At 43.0% G+C, this 24,343-nt stretch overlaps 2 protein-coding genes across 2 annotated transcripts in view; both read right to left on the minus strand.

The window, feature by feature from the left end:
* Window positions 1-9,444, minus strand: part of LOC310775424 (NLR family CARD domain-containing protein 3-like) — a 64,998-nt gene extending 55,554 nt beyond the window's left edge. The window contains exons 1-2 of the mRNA XM_083635574.1: window positions 9,346-9,444; window positions 728-806 (exon numbers count right to left, since the gene is read on the minus strand). Coding sequence (XP_083491700.1) covers window positions 728-806; window positions 9,346-9,410 — 144 coding nt within the window. The 5' untranslated portion in view covers window positions 9,411-9,444. The remainder of the gene's footprint in view (window positions 1-727; window positions 807-9,345) is intronic.
* Window positions 1-24,343, minus strand: part of LOC310775420 (NACHT, LRR and PYD domains-containing protein 3-like) — an 888,839-nt gene that overhangs the window by 154,982 nt on the left and 709,514 nt on the right. The window lies entirely within an intron of this gene.

Consider the following 24,343-nt stretch of genomic DNA (forward strand, 5'->3'; position numbering starts at 1 on the left):
TATTTTTTATAAATGAAATCTATGCCCGCACGTACCGTGTCGATTCAGTTCAGAAGGCTTTTTTTATTTTATTATCATTCTTTTTTTTATTGATAGCCTATAGGAATTATTCAATCAGTGTGACTAAACACATCATGACATCATTATTATTCGTTGAGCCTAAATGGTCTATACATACAGATTTTGGACTGAGACATTACACATTACATCCACTCGCAGTTTATTGAGAGGGTGAATTCAGCTGCTGTAGGATACGTGGAGGCAGAAACCGCTCTTCAAATAAATGACTGATGTGAATAAAAGTGGTAACTTTAGACAGTCATTTGGGAACAGACTAATAATATCCAATGCGGATTTTGATTCTGACATAGTAGTAGATGGCTTTGATGAATGAGGAAATAGGCATGTCTGGCGCTGTAAAAGCTACGGTTCTGAGCTGGAGCGGTCCATATTGCATTGTGATTGGCTATTTGTTAAAAACCACGCCTCTTTTGCGGGCACGAGCTCATGTGCACGGGCATTTTCATGTGCACGCGCTCTCAACTTGATTAGAAAAACCTGGTTCCACTAAACCAGTGGCAAACAAGGTTCGTAGTACAAGTTAACTACAATCGAGCTGATCTGGTTTAGACAAACCAGATCAAGGGACAGATCCTGGATCTTCTTTATAGAACATTCGTAGTACAGGCCCCTGGTCTAAAGAGCGCCTTGTTGTTTATTTACACACCATAAATATGGACTCCAGGTCTGTTTGATGCTCCTGGACAGACTGATCACTGGTAACCTCTGACCTCTCCTGGTGAGCTCTGGGGGGGAAACAAAACATGTGATATTACGTCATAGGTCTGAGGTCATATTATCACACACACACACACACACACACACACACACACACACACACACACACACACGGAAAATATTGTCATTATCTCCTTGGAGGAGATAATGTCGACATGAGGGGGGAGGGAGGGGCTTCCATTTCCCTCGGTTTCTAACCTTGAGCCATATCCAAACCATAACCCCAGCCAAGTGGCTTTCCTTGCCTAACCCCAACTGTGTGCGTCCAAATACAACGCAAAAGTCATGTGACAAAGTGACAGAAATCATTGCCAAGATGTTAGAGTCTGATGCTACAAATGCCAACAGTGACCACTATCTGATGACAGCTAACATCAGACTGAAACTCCAGGAAGTAAAACAGCAGAGTCAACGCAGCAGACGACTCGACATGAACAAACTGAAATGTCATAATATCAGCAAAAAGTTTGTTTGTTTGTGTTGTTTGTGTTGCCCAAGAGGTGAAATAAGTGCTTTCCAAAATCACCAAACTACTCTGTGGCAAAAACATCATCCAGTCTGCTCCTGTAAAAGACAACGGGCCCTATCTTCGTACAGGCGATATCCCCTATTGGCGCTTGCGCAACTGTTTGCGCGTGCCTTAAAGCAGGGAAGATTGCAGTCCGCTGTCCAGGTGTTATGCAGAGTTTTGCACAACGGCCAGGCAGCAGCAAAACGCATCCCCACTAACGGGAACATATTGTAATGATTTATACAGAAACATAACTGTTTAAAAATGATATAATTATTTGGGTAGATGTGACCCTTCTGTTTTTAAGTTACAACAGCCCCAAAATATGGTGGCGATGCATGGTGGTGCGGGGAAGCATAACTCGTCACAACAACGGGCGCAAACGCAGATTAGAGGCGTGCCAAATAATTTATGCACGGCGCAAACGGGATTTGGGTGGTGTTAACCACCAGAATTATTCACAGGTGTGGCCTGGCAATGCCTGGGCGTTACAATCAAACCAGATTCCCATCTTGCAGTCCATTTAATACAGTTTGCATGCTGTAATTCTTCCCATGCGTAATTTGGATAGGTGAAGAAGGCCTATTGACTGTATTGACTGTTTCAGGTCGCCATTGTAAATAAGAATTTGTTCTTAACTCATTGAGTGCCAATGACGACTTTAGTCGTCAATTGCTTTAGTAACGTTGAGTGCCAAAGACGACTAAAGTCGTCAATTGCGTTTTTTGACGGTGGGACGTGTATCAAAGCCAGATCCATCTCCTGTGAAAGTATGGTGGCTGTTGAATGTGTAAAAGCTATTTTAGGGACCCATTAGGTGGCGCCAGTGCTCTCCAGATTAGAGAAAGGCCAGGAGAAAAGAGAGAAGAAGTCATGAGGAAACGGAAATCGCATCGATATGCATGAAGCATAACGTTAGCTGTGCCTGTGAACAGCAGTCAATCTGCTGACACCACAATTGAGCTCCTCCGTCTCCGCTGCAATAGCCCCTCCATATGATTTAGTTGCCGACACCAGCCTCTTTCTGAAAAGTTACATTATTCTCAGCTGGGAGCCGGGACAGGCTGTGAAAAAGCGGGGGGATGCAGCGCACTTTTCAGTGCAGACGGAGCAAAAGCAGAGCGAGAGCAAACGCAGCGACACTCAGTCGCGCAGAGACACTCCCACGAAGGAGGAGGAGGAGGGGGGTGGGGCACGCACAGGCCCGGCGCTGGGGGCGGATTACACAGACATGCATCATCAAAAGAGCACCTCTACTGTGAGTCGCTGTGGAAGGAGAGACAGGTGCGTGAAGAAACCGGCCAGGACATAAGTACACTGGTGCACTCAGATCAGCTGTCTCAGAACCGTTATTATGTGTCTTCTGTTGTTGATATGATAGCGTTTTTAGCTGAAAATCAACTCCCTTTCAGAGGTGACCATGACTCATTTGACAGCATGTCAGAAGCAGGCAGTGGGCTTTTCCTTGCATTGTTTAAGTATACACTGGAAAAAGATGCAGAGTTGGGCAAAATAATAGGGACCATACCCCGCAACGCAACCTACACGTCCCACGACATCCAAAATGAAATAATTGAAATTATGAGCACCCTGGTGACAGAGCATATTGTCGGAGAAATTGGGGATTCGTTTTATACCATTAAAGTTGATGGAACGAGGGATCCTACTGGCCGGGAGAATATTTCAATTGTTGTTCGGTTTGTTGATGCAAACTGTGTCATCAAAGAGCGTCTTTTAACAATAGCCACTGCAGAGGAAGGGGATGCAAAGACTCTCACAACTACTGTTCTTGCTGAACTGACCAAGGCGGGACTGAGCACAGAAAAAATACTCAGCCAAGTGTATGATGGAGCGTCTTTGATGTCGGGGAAGCATGGTGGAGTGCAGAAACTCATTCAGGATAAATTGGGCAGGGAAGTCCCATACGTACATTGCTTCAATCATCAGCTTCATTTAGTGGTGGTGCAGGCAGCAGCCCATCACCGATTTCTTCAGTATTTGTAACCTCCTGTATAAGTTCATAAGAAAACCCACCGTCGCTGTTCATTATAAAGGGGAAAGGGGACGTCTGCTTGACCAACGCTGGACTGGTCACTTGGCCACTGTGGAGGTTATAAACAAATCACATCAGGACATTTCCCAGCTGTTGACAGATGTTGAACACACACGTGGGTTTCCAGCAGATGTGAGAGTGGAAGCAGTGGGCCTGCTGCGCGCTATTTCAAAGCCCAGCTTCAGATTTATTGCTCGTTTGATTACGAAGATTCTGCAGCTTCTTGACCCACCTAACACAATGCTACAGCGCAAAGACATGGATCTCCTAACAGCTGTCAAACTGGTGAACAGTGCCACAACGTGTGTTCAGGAACTCCGCACCGACACAGAGTTCAGTGCGTTATGGGACCAGTGCGCAGAGGACAAAACAAAAAGAGACGCACAACAGCCAACAAAAACCTACAAGATTATGTTGTTGAACAATCTACAGGAGCGCGAAGCTCAAGTGACCAGGGCGAGGACACAGCCACAGAATTAAAGAGACTGTTTTATAGCTGTATTGATGCAGTGTGTGGAGAGATGGCACGGCGCTTTGGAGAGCGTAACAGCACACTCATGGAAGCACTGGTTGCACTTGATCCAGAGAGTGAAATGTTTTTGGACACAGACAAAGTGAGGCCCCTCTTGGAGTTAACCAGCACTAATCTTGTAGATGCCGAGTATGCTGTCGCCCGACAGTTTTTACGCACACAAATGGAAGGCCCCATGCCCGCAGGCGCAGAGGATGGGAAATGGACAATGAAAACACTTATCAGCAGCTTCCACAAAACCCTTGAGGCAATGCCAAGTGTCATGATCGCGTTCAAATCTGCTTTAACATTTGGGGCCTCGACTGCCACCTGTGAGAACTCGTTTTCAGCATTGAAAAATGTTTTCAGTGATCACCGACGGAGCATGCTTCATGCGCGCAAAGCCCATCTGATTCAACTAGGCTTTGAGAAAGACTTGACCAAAAAATGCCGGGATGAGTGGAATGACCGTTTACTGAGGAGATTCCACAAGGAAAAACGGCGTCTCCAACTTTTTTAGAGGAGCGGCGGTGTCTGGGTGAGTACACTATTTTCATGTTACTGTATTGATCTTTTCTGCTATTCAGTCAGTGTTGTTGACAAGCATTGGGCCTATAAATGCAGCTGTTGTTCTCTCATGCTGTTTATATGTATACAATAACATACAGTATTTCAATATCTCCAACCATCTGTTTTCATTCTGCTAGTCATCAGTCTATTACAATTTGTCCCTACAATATTGCAATATGCTATACATAATACTATATAATATACAGGTATTATATATATTATGTATTTAACATAATTAATTAAAAAATCTATACAGATGTGCAATATAAAGTCAGATATCAATCAGTAATAATAATAATAGAATAATACTATATAATATACAGGTATTATATATATTATGTATTTAACATAATTAATTTAAAAATCTATACAGATGTGCAATATAAAGTCAGATATCAATCAGTAATAATAATAATAGAATAATACTATATAATATACAGGTAGTATATATATTATGTATTTAACATAATTAATTAAAAAATCTATACAGATGTGCAATATAAAGTCAGATATCAATCAGTAATAATAATAATAGAATTTGTCACTACAATATGCTCTTGCTTGCTGCAGCTGTTGTGTTGTTTGTGCTATTTGCATGTGCCTGCAATGCTAGTGAGTGAGCTAGTCATTTAAAATAAGATATTCCCCTCTCCTTCCTTTCAGCTGTGGCTGATGGATATGGTCTCAGTTATATGTATGGAGAGAGACTCAGGTTCCTGAGGACCACTCACTGAATAAATGTTCAACTATCATGGGACCTGTTCCTGGCTGAGGTTAAAAGTGACAAGTACTGTAACTTGCCCAGCTGTTGCTGTTGTTCTCTCATGGACACTTTGCGTGGTAGTCCCATGTGTGCAACACCTCTTATATATAAGCACATAACATAAGCACCTTATTATGCGCCTGTAGCCCCATTCTGGTGTTGGAATGTTGATAATATATATGTATATTTTTTTTCTTCTTCTTCCTGTGTCTGAGCTTCTTTTTGTTCTTATGCTCTGAAAATTGGAAAAATAAAATACTAGAAAAAAGAAAACGCCCAATTTTTCCCCAAGGCCTCTGGCCCCCCCAAGCAAATGACGGGCCCCCTCTGTCATGTGGGTCTGGAGCCGGGCCTGGGCACGCAGGGCAGCGTACAACACACAACACCCACACAGCAGGCTCGATTGACAGAGACAGGCAAACAAGCTATCTGATGCCCACCAGCAGTAAATCAAGACCAGCAATAAGGTGTAGGGTCTGCGCACGCAGGGGCCAGCGCTGCTGGTTGCAGCTAAAAAATATTATTTTGCCAAACAAAATTCCTTTGTTTTCACTGTTTTATTGAAGTAAATTATTTTTGAGGTGTCACATCAGAAAATGTTACCTTCAGAGTCAGTCATGTGCTTGAAATGCTATATTTCACAAAAGGCTCAATATCTCAGCTTCTAGATGGAAACGCCAATTTTTTCTGTTTTTGACCTATCTTCTCCGGCTGATAACTAAAGAACGGAAAATGATATCAATAAACTTTTTTTTTGCTGCTGATACAATAGAGTCTCATCGTTCTTTGTGCGTGTTCGGTGTTTACATAGTAATATCACACAATATTCTGTGGGCCTCGAGAAATCACTGAAAACGCTCTGAAACTCTGGCACTGGGAGCGTCCGTTCTCCAAAAGTGGCTGGCACTCAATGAGTTAATGACTTACCTGGTTAAATAAAGGTTAAATAAAAAATAAAAATAAAAGTATATATATCTCATAACGACACCATCACATCATATACCTGTTAAAAACATCTGAGTTTTGATGCAATTCGGGTTATTTTGTTGATTGGGGTGGGACAATACAAACGTGTTTGCAGCGGGTAAACGGCGGAGACAAAATAAAAGATTTGAGGATTTACAGTGGACTCAATTAAAACTCGACTCGTGCCGAGACTTGTGCCAGATTGGCTGTGATGCCAACGACCCTCCGGGTTATAGCAGGTGAAAGTGAATAGCCTATTGCAAGTAGGCTACAATGTACACGTTTTCTCAATTCATTTACCATAACCCCTCCTTGCAATGTGATAAAAGTTTCTCAGTGAATTATAGTTGATTGCCTCACCGAATAATCTGCTGGTTACCCAATTTTAGCAGCAGAATTTGATGTCCTGGGGTGGCACGTCCGTGCGTAATGACGTTTCTATGCTGCGCAGTGCGGAGATTACGGTGCGCTCCAGTGCAGCAAGGTATTTAGCGCGTAAGAGGTCCTTTTAAAAACTCTTAGCGCAAAGTAATTGCATGCTGCTGACGATAGGATAATGCCATCTATCCCCACATTTTAGCACCTGTTTTGGCATGTGGCAGCCAATGCCCAGTACAATTATAACAGGCATGCGCTTGTGTCCGCCCCCAATTTGCATTATGCACGGCGTTAAACGAGCGCAAACGCTAAATTCCCGCTTTTGGGAAGATAGAGGCCAACCTCTTAACAGATGGATGCAGTACTTTCATGAAGTCCTTCAGCGCCCTGAACCAGAACATCCTGCTAACCCCCCACACCTGCAGATAACATACTCAACATCAACACCAGCCCCCTGACTCAAACATAAGCCAGAGTGCCATTAAAGCAGTGATATACAACGCGAGGCTCTAGAGCCACATGCGGCTCCTTTATGGGTAGTTGTGGCTCTTTTAAGTCCTACTTAAAGTACATAAATAAATAAAAATCTAATAAAATAATGGGAGGAAATTGACTTTTTTTTTTATTGTGCATCTTGCAAAGCTTCTTTTTGTTGTCAGTGTGGCTCCTGAGTAGGACAAGGATGAGTACCACTGCATTACAGTAACAAAGAAGGAGAAAACTGCAGGCATTGACTCCATTCACACCTGGATACTGAAGACTGACCTCAACACCTCATTTAAGGTCCTCACAGACCTGTTCACAAACATCTGTATACTGAAGACTGACCTCAACACATCAGTTAAGGTCCTCACAGACCTGTTCACAAACATCTGGATACTGAAGACTGACCTCAACACCTCAGTTAAGGTCCTCACAGACCTGTTCACAAACATCTGGATACTGAAGACTGAGCTCAACACCTCAGTTAAGGTCCTCATAGACCTGTTCACAAACATCTGGATACTGAAGACTGAGCTCAACACCTCAGTTAAGGTCCTCACAGACCTGTTCACAAACATCTGGATACTGAAGACTGACCTCAACACATCAGTTAAGGTCCTCACAGACCTGTTCACAAACATCTGGATACTGAAGACTGAGCTCAACACCTCAGTTAAGGTCCTCACAGACCTGTTCACAAACATCTGGATACTGAAGACTGACCTCAACACCTCAGTTAAGGTCCTCACAGACCTGTTCACAAACATCTGGATACTGAAGACTGAGCTCAACACCTCAGTTAAGGTCCTCACAGACCTGTTCACAAACATCTGGGACAGAAATGTCATTCCTGAGGACTGGGCCAAAGGTCTGACTTCCAAAAGTCCAAAGAAAGACAATCTACAAAACTGCAAACACTGATGAGGCATCACATCACCATTCAACATCCTTGGTCTTTTATAATAATAATGATAATGATCATAATAATAATGATAATAATATTGATAATACATTGGATTTATATAGCACCTTTCTAGATACTAAAAGCGCTTCACATATCAGGGGAGGCAGGGGAACTCAACTCATCCACCATGTTAATATGCCAATGTTGTTGGGTATCGTGACAACATTTATTTAATATACTGCAAATCAAGTTTAATGCCTCATCCATAACCTGTCTGTAGCTGTTCAACATACTGAACCTGTTTTTCACAAAGTACTGACAGATTAATACAGTTTTGCATCAAATAAATGATGAGTTCTGATTGTATGTTATAAAATATGTTATATAATATGTTATATAATATATAATATAATTAAGCAATATAGCATGAGAGCCAGTGTGTTGTGGCAAATATATCCCGCTGAGCAGCAGGATATATGCCACAACACACGCAGCTCGAGTGCTATATTGCTTTTATAAAACGGTTTCCAAGTATGATAATATAATAATAATAATAATACTATAAGTCCGACTGGCATGGCATTCTGATAGAGTCAGTTGAAACACTACTGTAAGGCGGGACCTCTAGCAAGAAGATAGACGTGCGGGTGATTTGATTGGATCGTTCTGGAGACTGAAGTTGACATTGGCCAATCCTGGCGCTTGCTGAGAAGCTGAGAGCTTTCTGCAAAGCCCGACACGCAGCTCGAGCGCAGCGCTGCATTCTCAGCGCTTGCTGAGAAGCTGAGAGCTTTCTGCAAAGCCCGACACCAACTAACGTTACGGGGTTAAATGCGGGGTTAAATGCAGGGTTAACAGCCTTTTTTTTTGCAAAGAAGACATTAGCCCGCATCTATTCTTGTACAAAACATAATTTCCTGCGAAGTATTAGTAAAGTTATAAGCGAAGATCGATTCACAAGGATCTGACAGCTGTCTCCGCCATTTGTTTTTTCTACATTGTCATTTGAGGTAACCAAAGCCTTTTAGTAAGAGAGTTGCCATGGCAACTAATAACCCATGGCCATGGGTTATTGGAGTGGGTTACGGGATTTATACAATGGCTGTGAACCAATCAGATTGCTTGATTTGAGAGAGCCGTTTTAGAATATTATATATAATATGGCTACCGGTGAACAAGCAAATAACAGCCTACTACCATATCAAAGATGGAGTGCATAATCCACTGTTCTGATGATACAGATAAGCTGGTTTCACCACAAAGTGTTGACTCCTGGAGAACTCTGCTCAGGTCAGAGCAAGAGCAATGTTACCTTATTGTTAATATCTTCATCTCTTCTGAGGGTTTCGTTCTTTAAAATGCTTTTGTAATGCTAACATGATATCGTAACAACAGTATGTTGACTTACTTTGTTTTAGAATAATTTTGACTTTTAAAGTTTCCAGGTGGATGCATAGACCAGTCACTCTTCATGGACACACAGCTGAGCTCAGGAGAGTCTGCTCTCTGCTGTTGCATCCTGATAGAAACAGGATTGACAAAAAAGAGGAGGTTTAACCTCAAGAAAATCTGGATTTTGACGAGAAGGTCACAGTTCAAATCCCTACATAAACCTTCTGGTAAAAAAAAAAGAAAACAAACAAGAGAAATGTTACGTTATTGTTAACTCATTGAGTGCCAATGACGACAGTTGTCGTCAATTCGAATACTAACGTAGAGTGCCAAAGACGACGATTGCCGTCAATTGCCTTTTTTGACGGTGGGACGTGGATCAAAGCCTTATGTATGTCCTGTACAAATATTGTAGCTATTGAAGCTGTATAACCTATTTTACGGACTCATCAGGTGGCGACAGTGCTCTCCAGATTAGAGAAATGTCCGAAATATAGCCTGAAAAAGCCCCCTGATCAAAGAGAAACCGCTCATGCTGCAGCCCAGAGCCATGTAGATTGCTCTGGCTGCAACTGACGGTGCCTGGCAACAGCAGTCAATCCGCGCACACAACTGAGCTCCTCTGCCTCTGTCTGTCTGTCTGCATAGTTTCTTCACACGATTAGCCGCCAGAAAGGCAGCACCCGACGCCGAAGTGCCAACCCTTTCCCTGCAGTCCGGCTTGGCATTTCCTTGTTGCGCTGCCTGGGAGGCGGCGAACAAAAAGCACTCCGAAAATAGACGCTGGGTGCGTGAGGCTGTGTGTTACTAGTGTGGGGAGGAGTTTGTAGCTGAGGGGGGGAGAGGGGGGTGGGGCACCCAGGGCAGCACACTACTACACCACGTCACTACATCAGAAAATATTAGCTAGAGTCAGTGAATGTGCTTGAAATGCTGCATTTCACAAAAGGCTGAATATCTCAGCTTCTAGATAGAAATGCCTGTATTTGCTGTTTTTGACCTATCTTCTCCGGCTGATAACTAAAGAACGGAAAATGGTATCAATAAACTTTTTTTTGCTGATGATACAATAGAGTCTCCTTGTTCTTTTTGCGTGTTCGGTGTTTACATAGTAATATCACACAATATTCTGTGGGCCTCGAGAAATCACTGAAAACGCTCTGAAACTGGGAGCGTCCGTTCTCCAAAAGTGGCTGGCACTCAATGAGTTAATATATTAATCTCTTCTGAGCGATTTGTTCTTTATAATGCTTTGTTAATGATAACATTATGTAGTAACATATTATGTTGACTTACTTTGTTTCAGAAGTTGGTTGTCTTTTAAATTCAGGATGGTTATCCATAGACCAGCCACTCTTCATGGACACACAGCTGGGCTCAGGGGAGTCTGCTCTCTGCTGCTGAGTCCTGATAGAAACATTATGAACACAGTGAAGGTATCTGTGTCTTTATGAAGAATACTTTGATGCTGTAACTAACATGATAATGACTTACATCTTTTCAGAAGGATCTGTATCTTTAAAGTTTCGAGGTGGGTCCATAGACCAGTCACTCTTCATGGACACACAGCTGGGCTCAGGAGAGTCTGCTCTCTGCTGCTGAGTCCTGATAGAAAGAGGAGACAAAATAAAATCATTTTCAGCAGCTTTTTGGCCAGAAGGTCACCAGTTCAAATCCATACATAAAAACAAGAGCAATGTTACATATTGTTAATATCTTAATCTCTTCTGATGGATTTGTTCTTTATAAGACTTTGTTAATGATAACATGATAAATGCTTTGTTAATGATAACATTATATAGTAACATATTATGTTGACTTACTTTGTTTCAGAAGGTGGTTGTCTTTTAAATGCAGGATGTTTATCCATAGACTTGCCACTCTTCATGGACACACAGCTGAGCTCAGGTGAGTCTGCTCTCTGCTGCTGCATCCTGATAGAAACATGAAGACAGTGAAGGTGTCTGTGTCTTTATGAAGAAGACTTTGATGCTGTAACTAACATGATAATGACTAGACCAGTAACTCTTGATGGACACACAGCTGGGCTCAGGTGAGTCTGCTCTCTGCTGCTGGACTCTTCAACACAACAGAGACAAAGCTTTGACTGTGAATAATGCTGCTGAGGTCACTGCTGAACAGTGGCGGCTGACCAATAGTGTGCCGGTCTCCTTGAGCACATTTTCTAGACCAGTGATTCCCAAAGTATGCGCTGCGGCCGACTGGTGGGGCGGGGAGGTACTGCAGGTGGGCTGCGAGTGGTTTGCCAACACTGCTGAGACATTTTCTCTACTGGAAATACATCTGAAAAAGGGGCATCATCTTATTTGGGGGTCTAGACATTAACATGTTATTTTCTATTGACAACAGCAGCTGCAGCAAGACGAGTGTTCCCCTCAAGGGACGTACCGTCTCTCTCTCTCTCTCTCTCTCTCTCTCTCTCTATCTCTCTCCCCGCATATCATTACAACTTCAACACGTGATGTGAACAGGCTCTGCACACTGACACACAGGCAGTCCAGCATTATACCATTACCCAGTAGACAAACACGCTCTCTCTCTCCCTCTGGCTGTCTCTCTCTCTCTCTGTCTTTCTGTCTGGCCAGAAAAGCCCCCTTTCTGGACCAGGCCAGTCTTTTTCTGTTAGCCAACTCTTTTGTTTCCTCTTGCTTTGATTATGCCATCTCTTCTTGGTACGGAGGTCTGACCAAGGTTTTAAAGGAGAAACTGCAGGTTTCCCAGAACCGATTAATAAGGCTAACTCTAGGCCTAGCCCTAGTAGAGACCATGTGGGCAAAGAACTCTTCCAGAAGGTGGGCTGGCTCCCCGTGGATGCTAGGTATGTCCAGCTCCAACTTAACATGGTCCATAACATCTATAACAACAGAGCCCCTGACTATCTCAGCAGTCACTTTCAGAGGAGTGGAGATACACACTCCTACAACACTAGAGCCAGTACTGCTGACTTGTGTCTACCTGGTTTTAAAACAAACTTAGGTAAATGCTCCTTTAGATTTATCGGGGCTACAAACTGGAACATGTTGCCCCTCCACTTAAAATATACAAGCAGCCAAGGTGTTTTTAAGAATAACGTCAAATTGTGGCTTTTCGAACAAGTCCATGCCTAAGCTCTGTGTATTTTGATGTGTATGTTTCTTGCCTCTCACTGCATAATTCGTACTGTATGAATGTATCTGTTAATTATTTTCATGTTTATATTGTTTTTTTATACCTGTTTAAGACCAAGGACCACAATGGAAATAAGTCTCGACTTTATTGTGCTTTATCCTTGATGTTATTCCTTGAGATTCGTGTCTGTACTTTGTTTAGTACATTGTATTTCAATTTGTAACCGTCAAATCAAATCAAATCACTTCAATTTCATTGTTGTGAAAATGACAATGACAATAAAGGATCTTGAATCTCTCTCTCTCTCTCTGTCTCTCTAGCCGTTTTCACACATGCGTACAGGAAAATTACCTGTAAATCAATATCGGCCATTTCCCGGAATTTCCCTTCACACCTAAGCGCTCGCATGTGTGAATATAGCAGCGAAATTGCCTGTATGTTGGGGGGCGGGGCGGCATGCAGAGCAGGTGGGGAGTGACGTGTGCACTTGGATGGGGAATCCTCCTTATTTTGGGGGTCAGCAAAACTCCGATGGTGAAATAAGTTCGCTTGTCACACAATAAATCACACTCGTTTGACTTAAGAGGGCATGTATGTTGTATCATTCACATTCGCTAACCAGTCTTTGAACTGAAATATTTGAAGAAGTTGGGATCCGTGTCTGAGAGAAATAGCCTGGCTGGTTCGATGTTTATCTGTTCACCTGCGTCGCGTTGAAGCACTTTTTACAGACTGGCTTCGTTTGATGTGTCCGGGCTTGCCTTCGCTGTCGGCAACGTAAGCAAAATACTTCCACATTTCGCTTTGTGCATTTGCTTTCTCAACAAGCATTGGGCGGCTTGCAAGACTCTCAGAGCTGTCTGTGTCCCTGTCGGGCTGCTGACTGAAGGAGGAGGACTGAAGGACTGGCCAGAGAGCGAGCAGGCAGCAGAGAGGGGAGAGGGGGAAATCGGCATGCCCACACATGAAGCTGACATACCGCTCTTATTATCACAAGATCATTTAGCCAGTTTGCTTTAATGTGCGCGAATGATTAGATTATGCCCGCTGGAACATTAAGCAACATGTGTACACCTCGCCCATGAGAAGGACCGGCAAATGACTTGACACGTTTCACACTTGTGTCCCTTATCGCGGCATACCGCTCTTCTGACTGGCTCGAAACTGGTGAAATGTCCGCGATGACGGGGTCGCGCTTATACCGGAAAACAACTTTCACACATGAAGGCATTAGACTGCTTTCCGGTCATTTAGCGGTAAAAAGCGCATGTGGGAAAATGGCTTCTGTGTCTCTCTCTCTCTCTCTCTCTGGCTGCAGTCTGCTTGGATCCGTGGGGTCGCTCCTCAGTGAACAGAGAGGGCTGAGGGATGAGTTCAGCTCCAACAAAACCTTTATGTAAGCGGAAACAGTGGTGCGTTGAACACCCCGTTGTGTTATGCAAGCGTCCTATTAGTCTAGTCCAGGGGTTCCCAGCCTTTTTTGGCTCGTGACCCTATTTTGACATCGCAAAAATCTAGGGCCCCGCGACATTCAAATTCCGGTACACCATCGATAATGTCATCAGTCACATCGTCAGTGATGTCACATAGTATGCTTCTTTTCCCCTGCAGAATTCTGACTTTAATCTGAGAATTCTGACTTTAATTCTGACCTGCAATTACCACTAATAGCCATAGGTGTCACCCAAGAGAACAAAGCTGAAATCTTTGAGATTATCACTTTAAACTGAGAACTAAAAAATAAGTAAAAAAAAAAAAAAAATCGCAAGTGACCCTAATCATCATCGGTAGTAGTATATTGGGTTGGGTGTAATTGTTTTTCTGTTTTTTGTTTTTTTTAGAAATTTCAGGCGACCCTATTTGAATTCAAGGCAACCCCACTTAGGGTCGCGACCATAAGGTTGGGAACCACTTAAAGTTGAAGAGGCAGAAAGCTCCCGCACAATGACTTCACTTTAAGCAAGACTTTTATTCAATAAAAATGCAACATTTCGGTCAACCGACCTTCATCTGGTATTTGGTACAAAAGAGAAATAAGACCTGTTAAATAGGCAACAGGAGAAAACAATCAGCCAATGGGGACATGGCAATTATGTAAAACCGTGGCACAAATCAGTGCCTAATAGACACTGCAGGTGTCAGACAATCATAATGAGTTGACATGATAGCCTACATCCAAAGACAGTTCCCAGTGAAATACATTAAAAACAAACAGGTACACACTGCATAGCCTCCACCGGACCATACATTTCAATAGATCTCAGGCTGTTTTATGCTTGTTTGGGTTCCTACCTTATTATTATGCAGTGATAGTTGGAAGTCAGTTGGGTTCCTACCTTATTATTATGCAGTGATAGTTGGAAGTCAGTTGGGTTCCAACCTTATTATTATGCAGTGATAGTTGGAAGTCAGTTGGGTTCCAACCTTATTATTATGCAGTGATAGTTGGAAGTCAGTTGGGTTCCTACCTTATTATTATGCAGTGATAGTTGGAAGTCAGTTGGGTTCCAACCTTATTATTATGCAGTGATAGTTGGAAGTCAGTTGGGTTCCAACCTTATTATTATGCAGTGATAGTTGGAAGTCAGTTGGGTTCCAACCTTATTATTATGCAGTGATAGTTGGAAGTCAGTTGGGTTCCTACCTTATTATTATGCAGTGATAGTTGGAAGTCAGTTGGGTTCCAACCTTATTATTATGCAGTGATAGTTGGAAGTCAGTTGGGTTCCTACCTTATTATTATGCAGTGATAGTTGGAAGTCAGTCAGGAAATGCATTTGGCAATGAAACCATTTCCGCACCATCAGTGGTGATTGACACTAACTTATACATTGGGAGCTGGGTTTTGTCAATAAAGTTTTGAATAGGCTTCCGGGCAGACTAGGGGTAGATTCCCTGTCTACCAACACGAGGGTCGCAGGTTCGTATCGCTGTGTTACCGCTGGCTTGGTCGGGCGTCCAAACAGGCACAATTGGCTGTGCCTAAGGGTGAGAAGCCGGATTGGGGGTATGTGTCCTGGTCGCTGCACTAGCGCCTCCTCTGGTCGGTCGGTGTGCCTGGTCGGGGTGGAAGGGAACTGGTGAGCATAGCGTGCTATGTCCTACCCACTGACCTAAAAATATGGACAAAGCTATCCCATTCATTTTGGTCTCCCATTTGGAGTTGAGTCCTTGGCCGTCGCCATCTTGATTTTTCGTCAGCAGAGTGGGAGGGAATGGAACCTCACGTGAGATGGGGGTTTCCCAGAGCCACAGCTCTGCCTGCTATTGGTCCATGATCGGCAAGCTGCGTGATCACTGGACAGGCGATCTGTCAATCACCCCCTTTTCTATCCTATTTTACTCCAAACTGGCGAGTTATATAAAAAATGACCCCCCTACAGTTGTTATGAAAAGGTGAAATTCGCTATATAGACCAAAATCGTGTTAAGGCCCAGGCTGTGAAGATGCTAAATTACTGTTACAAAGTGGGGCATTTCAACAGGAACGGCGGGACTTCTGAGCCCTACCTCAAGTGGCCATTCGAGGAATTACAGCTCAAACAATCTTCCTGGGAAAGGGGCAGAGCTTGCCCACTGGTCCTACCCTCCCTGTCAGGTGAAAAGAAGCGGCTGGCAACTGCACGTGTCGGAGGAAGCATGGTGCTAGTCTCGGCTCTCCCCAGATCGGCAGAGGGTGGAGCAGCGAGCGGGGCAGCTAATAGGGCAGCATGGGGTTAAATTGTCTAAGTATAATTGGGGAGAAAATGGGGGGAAATCAGAAAAATAATTAAAATAATTAAATTAAAATAAATAAAATAACGTTTTTGAATGTCTCCTTGCCCTGAATGTGTTCTTTCATTGGCAACAGTGTTAAAAATCCTATCATATCTTTGAACAGGTCAGGGGTTTTCAAAGTGTGGCAGAGTGAGCCTCCCCTCAGAGAACATATAGACGGCTGCGTCTCCCAATTACAATTATTATTGACATTATTGTTGTATGCTCCACTCGGCCATAACGAGTTCCAAAAATGTTGTAAACATCTTTATCCTATATAGAGCACCGCAGGGATGATGCATTTTTGTAGGCTTTATCCAGAAATCGCCGCCATTTGGTTCGTCAGTGGAAAAGTCTATGGGGTTGTAGAATGGGGCTTTCACTTAAATGCATAAAACATGTGGTTAACACAAGTTTATGGGAACGCAAATTTGGCTTCAGCATGATATTCTTCACAAACGTGAATAACTTTTATGCCTTTTGAAGCGTTTAAAAAGCATCGCGTTTAAAAAAACGCATTTACGTTCCAAAAGTCATAAAAGTTACTCACGTTTGTGAAGATTATCCTGCTGAACCCAAATTTGCGTTCCCATAAACTTTTTTTAACCACAGACCTTATTTTATGTATTTAAGCAAAACCCCCATGTTAAATCCCATAGCCTTTTCGTCTCACAAACCCAGAAGTATAATTCCAGACTCATTCCTGCGGTTCTCTATTCTTTAAGATTTTAAAATATATTTTTCCATTCTTTTTTCAAATATCCTCTTTTAAACATTTTAAACATCTTTATTCACTCTGAGTCTGAAGGACATTTAATCGTTTTTTTTTATATCTTTATTATAACTAGCGGGATACCCGTGCAGTGTATTGAGTGTACTGTAGATGTTGCGTTTTCTGCATCTTCAACCCATTGACTATGTTTATTTGTTTAGTTATTATATCATTGACTATGGAATGTGTGCTGCAGGCTGGCCAGTGCGGATACAGTTACCCAGTCTCATAAAGCTTGTAAAATTCATCGGAAATAGCTCCCCAACAGAACACATGAGCATATATGTGTTTGATGTACATACAAATAACTGCTGCTGCGATTGTGCAGCCAGCATCGCTTGTGCTTCGCATCACAATTATCGTGACCAAAATTATCACGGTTATCGTATTATCACGGTTTGTTAACACATTCACTGCCAGCCATTTTTTTTTTACTGTAGGTTCTGCCAGAGGGTTTTTTTGAGGATTCTGGCTCATCTTTCAAGACCCGAGGATTCTTTTCTGCTAAGATTTTGTGAACACACAATATCTCAAAATAACTAATAGAATGTGTGCTTTCTCTGTCTAAAAGAGTTAGTTTGTAGAGTTAGTAGTTATGTAAGCATTAGCAGTTGAATACAGCATGGTTTCAGCGTCAGAAAAAATATTCAGAGATAAACGGCTTTTTGTGAAATTCGATAGAACAGTCACTTTAACCATTCATTTTTGGCATCAGTAAGACCTAAACAATAGTTTTGAACAGTAATTTCCTCCATAACAGCAGGAAACTCCCCTCTGCTTCCAACTCCTCCCTCCGTGGGCGTTCTTCTTGGCTGCAGTGGCCGTTTCACAAGCTTGTCACCAGTCTCACTGCTTTGCTGCTGCTGTGCGGCTGTGCCTGTCTGCGCGCAGTGCGCGGCCGCTCTTTGAGGAAGTCTGGTTGGACTCGCTCGCTTCTTGGAGTTTTGGTTGAGAGCTTTGATGATGCTTTTGCGATTCTGGTCATATTTATGCTGCGTGTTTCAAAGTGTGTTCCATCCGTGATCTATTATGCAAATTTGCAATCCCCCACAGCCAGGACCCAGGCGAAAGCGAAAGCGTTTTCGCCCCATCCATTTTCATGATAATGGCTTCCATGCTGCTGTCTTGGCTTGCTTGGCTCTCAATAGTCTGAGCACCGTCGCCACTCAGTGGGTCGGCGGAATGGATTGCACACGCCCGGCGGCTCTAACACTATAATAGGAGATGCAAAAGGGCCAGATCAACGATCCACCGTCAAAAAAAAAAAATCGACGTGTTAACACGTCGTTGGCAGTCAATAGCTGGATTCTGAAAACGTGTTAACACGTCATTGGCAGTGAACGTGTTAAAATGTGGTGAAAATGTTCAAAAAGTACTAATACACTCACATAAATCATTTCACCAAGTTTTATATAGAAAACTCAAACCCAAAAAGGATTGATACACTCACTGAAATCATTTCTCCAAGGCTGCATCTGGGAGACGGTTGCCAACTTTGGTTGATGATGGACAGTATTTACCATGTTTTTCAAAGCACTCTAATCATGGTAACACTGTAATCACGGTACCACGGTTTTAATGATAATGAATATTTGAAACGGTACGGTTATCCTAAGGAATTGTATCAGGGTTATCATTCAAACCGGTTAGCGTTACATATATCCCTATCCTAGACCCATCCTGACAGCGAGTACAGGTGCTCTCTGGTCTATTTATATTTATATAACACCCAATTGCAAGTCTATTTGTTTTAATGGTGTGTTGTGGTATGTAGCCTACTTTTAGATAGGCCTATTTATTTATTTATTTTTTGGGGGGTGGGGCATTTAGCCTTTATTTGATAGGACAGTAGGCAGACAGGAATGGTTGGGATGATATGTGGCAAAGGACCACGGGTCGGCCGCACGAAGGACTACACACCTTTGTGGTACGCACTCTACCAGGTGAACCAATAATACACCCCAATAATCTATGTACTTTTATTGTATTTAGGAGAAGCCAAAGACAAAATCCACTGAAGTGGACAGTACACTGCTCACTGCTGAGCTGTAATGATGTCACTGTTGAGCTCAGCTGTAATGATGTCACTGCTGAGCTCGAATGATGTCACTGTTAAGCTCAATGAGCTGTAATGATGTCACTGCTGAGCTCGAATGATGTGATGGACAGTAAGAGATCCTCATCTTACCTCTTAGCTTTGGTCGGGCTGTCATGTTCCCCAGACAGAGACAGCCGCTCCTCTCTCACCTCACACTCACTCATGGTAGAGCCAACACCTACACACACACACACACACACACACACACACACACACACACACACACACACACACACACACACACACACACACACACACACACACACACAGTTAGCTGGACTCAGTCATTATAACAAGCTTTCAAGATTGAAGATGATTTGAACAGCCATAGTGAGTAAACATGTTACAAAGGAGGAATGTGTCTTTGTGCAGTATGCAACACAGCAATCACAGCAATAACAGAATATGGAGCAGACAGAAAGACAATCTTCAAATTATAAAAAAAAAAAAAAAAAAAAAAAAAACGTATTTTAACACGTTGAGTGCCATGGACGAGATATCTCGGCTTACATGATCCAACCGTTAAGTGCCAAGGACGAGATATCTCGGCTTACATAAACATTTTTTTTTTTTGACGGTGGGACATCGATCAACCCCTTTTACGCCTCCTATAGCAGAATTGGAGGAAGAGAATGTGTATAATCTATTTTACCGACCAGCTAGGTGGCGACGGTGCCCTCCCGACAGAGAGAAAGTCAACCAAAAGCAGCAGCCTCAGGCGGGTGCTTCCTCCATTCACAAGGAAATGGCTTGCCGATTTTACAGTCATCAGTCACCAGACTCGCCGCTCTCGGCCCGCGCCAGCAGCAGCACACGGGGGATTGCAAATTTGCATAATATATTATAGGTAAAACACACTTTGAAACGCCCGCAGAAAGGCCAGAATCGCACGCATTCCGAAAACCCAGAAACGAACGAGCCTCATTCTCACACACTCGCTGCCAGGGAGGGAGGCTGCTCATACTCGCTGCCTGCCAGGGAGCGAGGCTGCAGCGAGCACTCGCTTCTGACAAACGCAGGCTGAAAGCCACTAGACACGCCCACGGAGGGAGGAGTTGAAGGAGAGGGCGTTCGGAACATTGTTTGGATGTCTGATCTCTCACTGATGCCAATTCAACCAGAGAGACACATTTCTAGAATGACAATGATTTATTAGATGATTAGATACATGAGCCTGAAGGCACAGAGATATAGTTTTGGCGATTAGACTCCATCATGACGTCAGCTTGATTATGACGTCATGATCAGCAGGGGTAGATGGATGCAGCCAGAGTAGATTGAATATCCCCCCTGTGGAGTCTAGACCTGGTGGTGGTGAAGTAACTTGTTCTTGCTGGAGAAGGCTTCTGAATCTGAAGACCTCAGAGAGGACTGGAGGAGAATGGGGTGGAGGCGGGATGCAGGAACGCACTGAAACGCAATGAGATGACAGAGAGAAACAGGGGGTTTTTAGCTATGACAGTATAGACCATGATAGGCTGAATGGGAAGATGTGTCATGCTCTGATTGGCTAAATCTAAATGATACCGCCCACAAACCGTGACGCTAGTTAGAAGCGGGAAAGGGGTGATTGGTGACTGAGTTTTATGAATGAGTGGGCGTGACATTAAAAGGTTTTCTCCTGACAGGGAAAAATGTGAATGAGGACAGGAGGGATGAATGAGAGCCAGTGACAACTAAAGGGTTTCTCCTAGAACAGGAAAATGCAGGTTGATTAAGAAGTGGGTATGAGAGCTAGAGTTATATCCTGAGAGTGAATGAATGAAAAGTGAGTGAATGAATGACATTAAGGTCTCTCTTATAGAATTTTCGCTCTAGCTACATAAAGAAATGGTTAAAGTGACTGTTCTGCCTGTTTGATTGAATTTCACAAAACTGCGATTATCTCAGCTTCCACTCTCAGACAGCTGAAACCATGCTGTACTCAACGGCTAATATCTACATAACTACTAACTCTACAAACTAACTCTTTTAGACAGAGAAAGCACACATTCTATTAGTACTTTTGTGAACTTTGTGTTCACAAACTCCAAGCAGAAAAGAATCCTCGGCTCTTTTAAAATGAGCCAGAATCCTCAAAAAACGGCCTGGCAGAAGCTACCTACAGCAATGAAAAAAGGGCTGGCAGTCAATGTGTTAAAGTGACATATAGAGGTGTCCATAAGGAACACTCCACTGATTTTCAACCAGTTTGTATCATTACAAGATCAGTATCTAAAACTGTAAACAGTTTTGAAGTAATTCATTTAGTTTGACAGTTATTGAGAGTTGATTTGAGTAAGGCTGTGGACCAGTGATGTCACTTGTGCCCTTTTGCAATGACATCACTGGTATACAACTGGTCCACGCGGAGGGTTCCTTTAAGACAGGGGTTCCCAACCTTTTTTGGCTCATGAGCCGATTTTGACGTCACAAGAATCTATAGGGACCCGCGACATTCAAATTCCAGCACACCATCGATAATATCATCAGTGACCTCGTCAGTGATGTCACATTAATGCTTATTTTTTCCCCTCAGAATTCTGACTTTAATCTCAAAATTCTGATTATTTTCAGAACTCCGCTTTTATTCTCAGAATCCTGATTTAAAGTTATAATCTCAAACATTTTCATACAAAAAGTCACTATCTGATAGTGAGCCCATTGACAGTTTGGATCTCACCTGCAATTACCACTCATCACCATAGGTGTCACCCAAGAGAAGAAAATTGACATCTTAGAGATCTGTTATGTAGGACTAGATGTTAATATCTCTTCATTGCACACATGAGACTTGCTGCTTTGACTCTGTGGGATGATCAAGTGAGTGATGGCATCTTCCGGGTTATCAAGTGGGCAGCCCTCTTTCCTCGATGTTTCGCTGATAGGCCCAAGACACCTCCAGAGGGTTCAGCAGTGAATGCCGGCGTCCTGGGCTCACCCCCTAGATGCCATCTACCCACTTGGGGCCCAGGTGGAGTCCTTTCTCTTCATCCATAGCCACTGACTAGCCTTTCCAGCAGCTCTGGAGAGGTCTTTGACTGCTTGCCGGTGGGACTTCCCTCGCACTCCCATCTCCCGGAGCCTTGATGTGGCTGTAAAGTTTACAGCGGGTTTACAGTGTAAAGTTTACTGTAACCCTGCAGCCTACTTCCATCGGTCGGACCTTTGCGCTCCAGCCATGTTGTTGTGCGTCGGCGGCGAGCTCAACATACCTCAACTTCTTGCTGAGAGATTATCATTCACTTTAAACTCAGAACTAAAAAAACAACAACAACAAAACGCAAGTGATCCTAATCATCTTAGCTAGTTTTAAATTGTGTGTGGCGTTAAAAAGATATATAATTTTTTTTTTTTTTTCAGGCGACCCTATTTGAATTTCAGGGGACCCCACTTAGGGTCACAACCCTATGGTTGGGAACCCCTGCTTTAAGAGATATATAGTGGGGAGAGCTTATATATCTCTTAAGTTTACAGACACCTGTAGTCACCCTATAAATGGTTGACACTTTTGTTTTTCCTCTGAAATAAAAACATGTTTTACCTTGGAAGATGTTTTGCTGGTGAATTCACAGCATCCAGATCAAGTCAGAGACCTTCTACCTTCACCTGGAGAGGAGACACACACTGCTTACTGTCCTTACTCAGCTCTTCTGGGCAGAGATGAGAAGTAACTAAGTACAAATACTTCATTACTGTACTTAGGTAGGATTTTCAGGTATGTGCACTTTACTGAGTATTTATTTTCCTGACAACTTTTTACCTATACTCCCTACATTTTAACACATCTGTACTTTCTACTCTTTACATTTTCAAAACAGGCTCACTACTTTAGTTTTATTGCACAACAGACAAAATGATGTAACCTATCGTTGTTTGTGTCTCTCGTCTCGCGTCCTCCCAGTTTTGCACCTTTTTTGTGGAAACACCATATCGCACAAATTATGAATCAAAGTATAGACTTTATACATCTTAAAACATGTTTGGAGGGGATATTTTAAATGTAATAGTCTTCAAATTATATTAATATAACAGTTAGTTTCAGTAGCTTTGTACAGAAACACAACGAGTAACTGTAGTCCTAATTAAGTAAAGAATGTGTACACTTTTCCATCTCTGGTTCTGAGTGTCTGTGAACATTTGATCTGAGGGTGCGGCCTCAGAACTTCAAACACGTCTAGTCTAGTCTGGCAGTAGTCTCAACGCCAGACCCATGAGTGCTTACGCTGATACACTACATTACTGCATGCTGCAGATCTCTCTCTGGGTCTGGGACACTCCTCTCAGCCAGCTGGTGTAGGAAGTGAACCGTTCACTTGCCCAGTGATTGGCCAGTGGTGGATTCACCCTTCATCAATCAGTAACGACTTTGCGATCAGTGACGGCACGGGAGGCGCAGGCCATTTTTCTAACCACTCTTTCATTGGTGCTACGACCTGTCACTCATTCTATTTCAACCCCCCTAGACCCGCCCTCAAATACCAGCTGTGGCTGTGAAGCAGCACAGATGTAGTATGTGGAGTGCAGTGATTCAACGTAATATTTGAGTCTGGGGAGAGACTAGTCTGACAGCAACCACAGATCAGGTCATGTTGTTCTACTGTCTGGCCGCTAGATGGAGACATTGACCACATCATCTACAGGGAACTAACGAGCAGAGCAGCACACAGACATGTAATGCATAGAGGAGTTGACAGTGACAGAGTGAAAATGACAGGTACAATATCAAAACAGTTTCTTACTGAGGTGGAGCATGTGACAGGAAGTTAACTCTTCCATTTTATTAGAGCAAGAGATTTTACTGTCTTGTGATTACATAGTTTTACTTTGCACTTTATTTTGTCATTTATTCTATTCAACATATTGTTGGTTGTAACTTGCTTCATCAGGTCTTAGGCCTACTTGAAACAATAAGTGTTACATTAAAATATAGTTTACACAATATTGTTGATTAAGAATTACGACCGAACACGTTCCCCGGCTGTACTACTCACTGCTCAGAGCCCGGCTTCTATCAGCTGAGATGGCTGAATGCTCCCAGTTCCTCAAATCTCTGGCGACAACGAAAATCAGAGTTCCAAATAGCCGTTATTTTGATAAACCTACTTGACTATCTTTTTTTATGGTCCGAAAGCTTCCTGTTAGTATCGCTGGCTGATGAATCAAGGGAACTGAAAATCTTCACCTCAAACCTCCAGCCAGAAGGCAACATAAGCATTACAAACTACTACACTTAGCCGGGGTTAAGTCAGTCTCTTATTCTGGGGCTAAGAGAGCTGTT

Source organism: Poromitra crassiceps (genome assembly GCF_964638095.1).
Source record: "Poromitra crassiceps genome assembly, chromosome: 4".
In the NCBI taxonomy this organism is placed as follows: Eukaryota; Metazoa; Chordata; class Actinopteri; order Beryciformes; family Melamphaidae; genus Poromitra; species Poromitra crassiceps.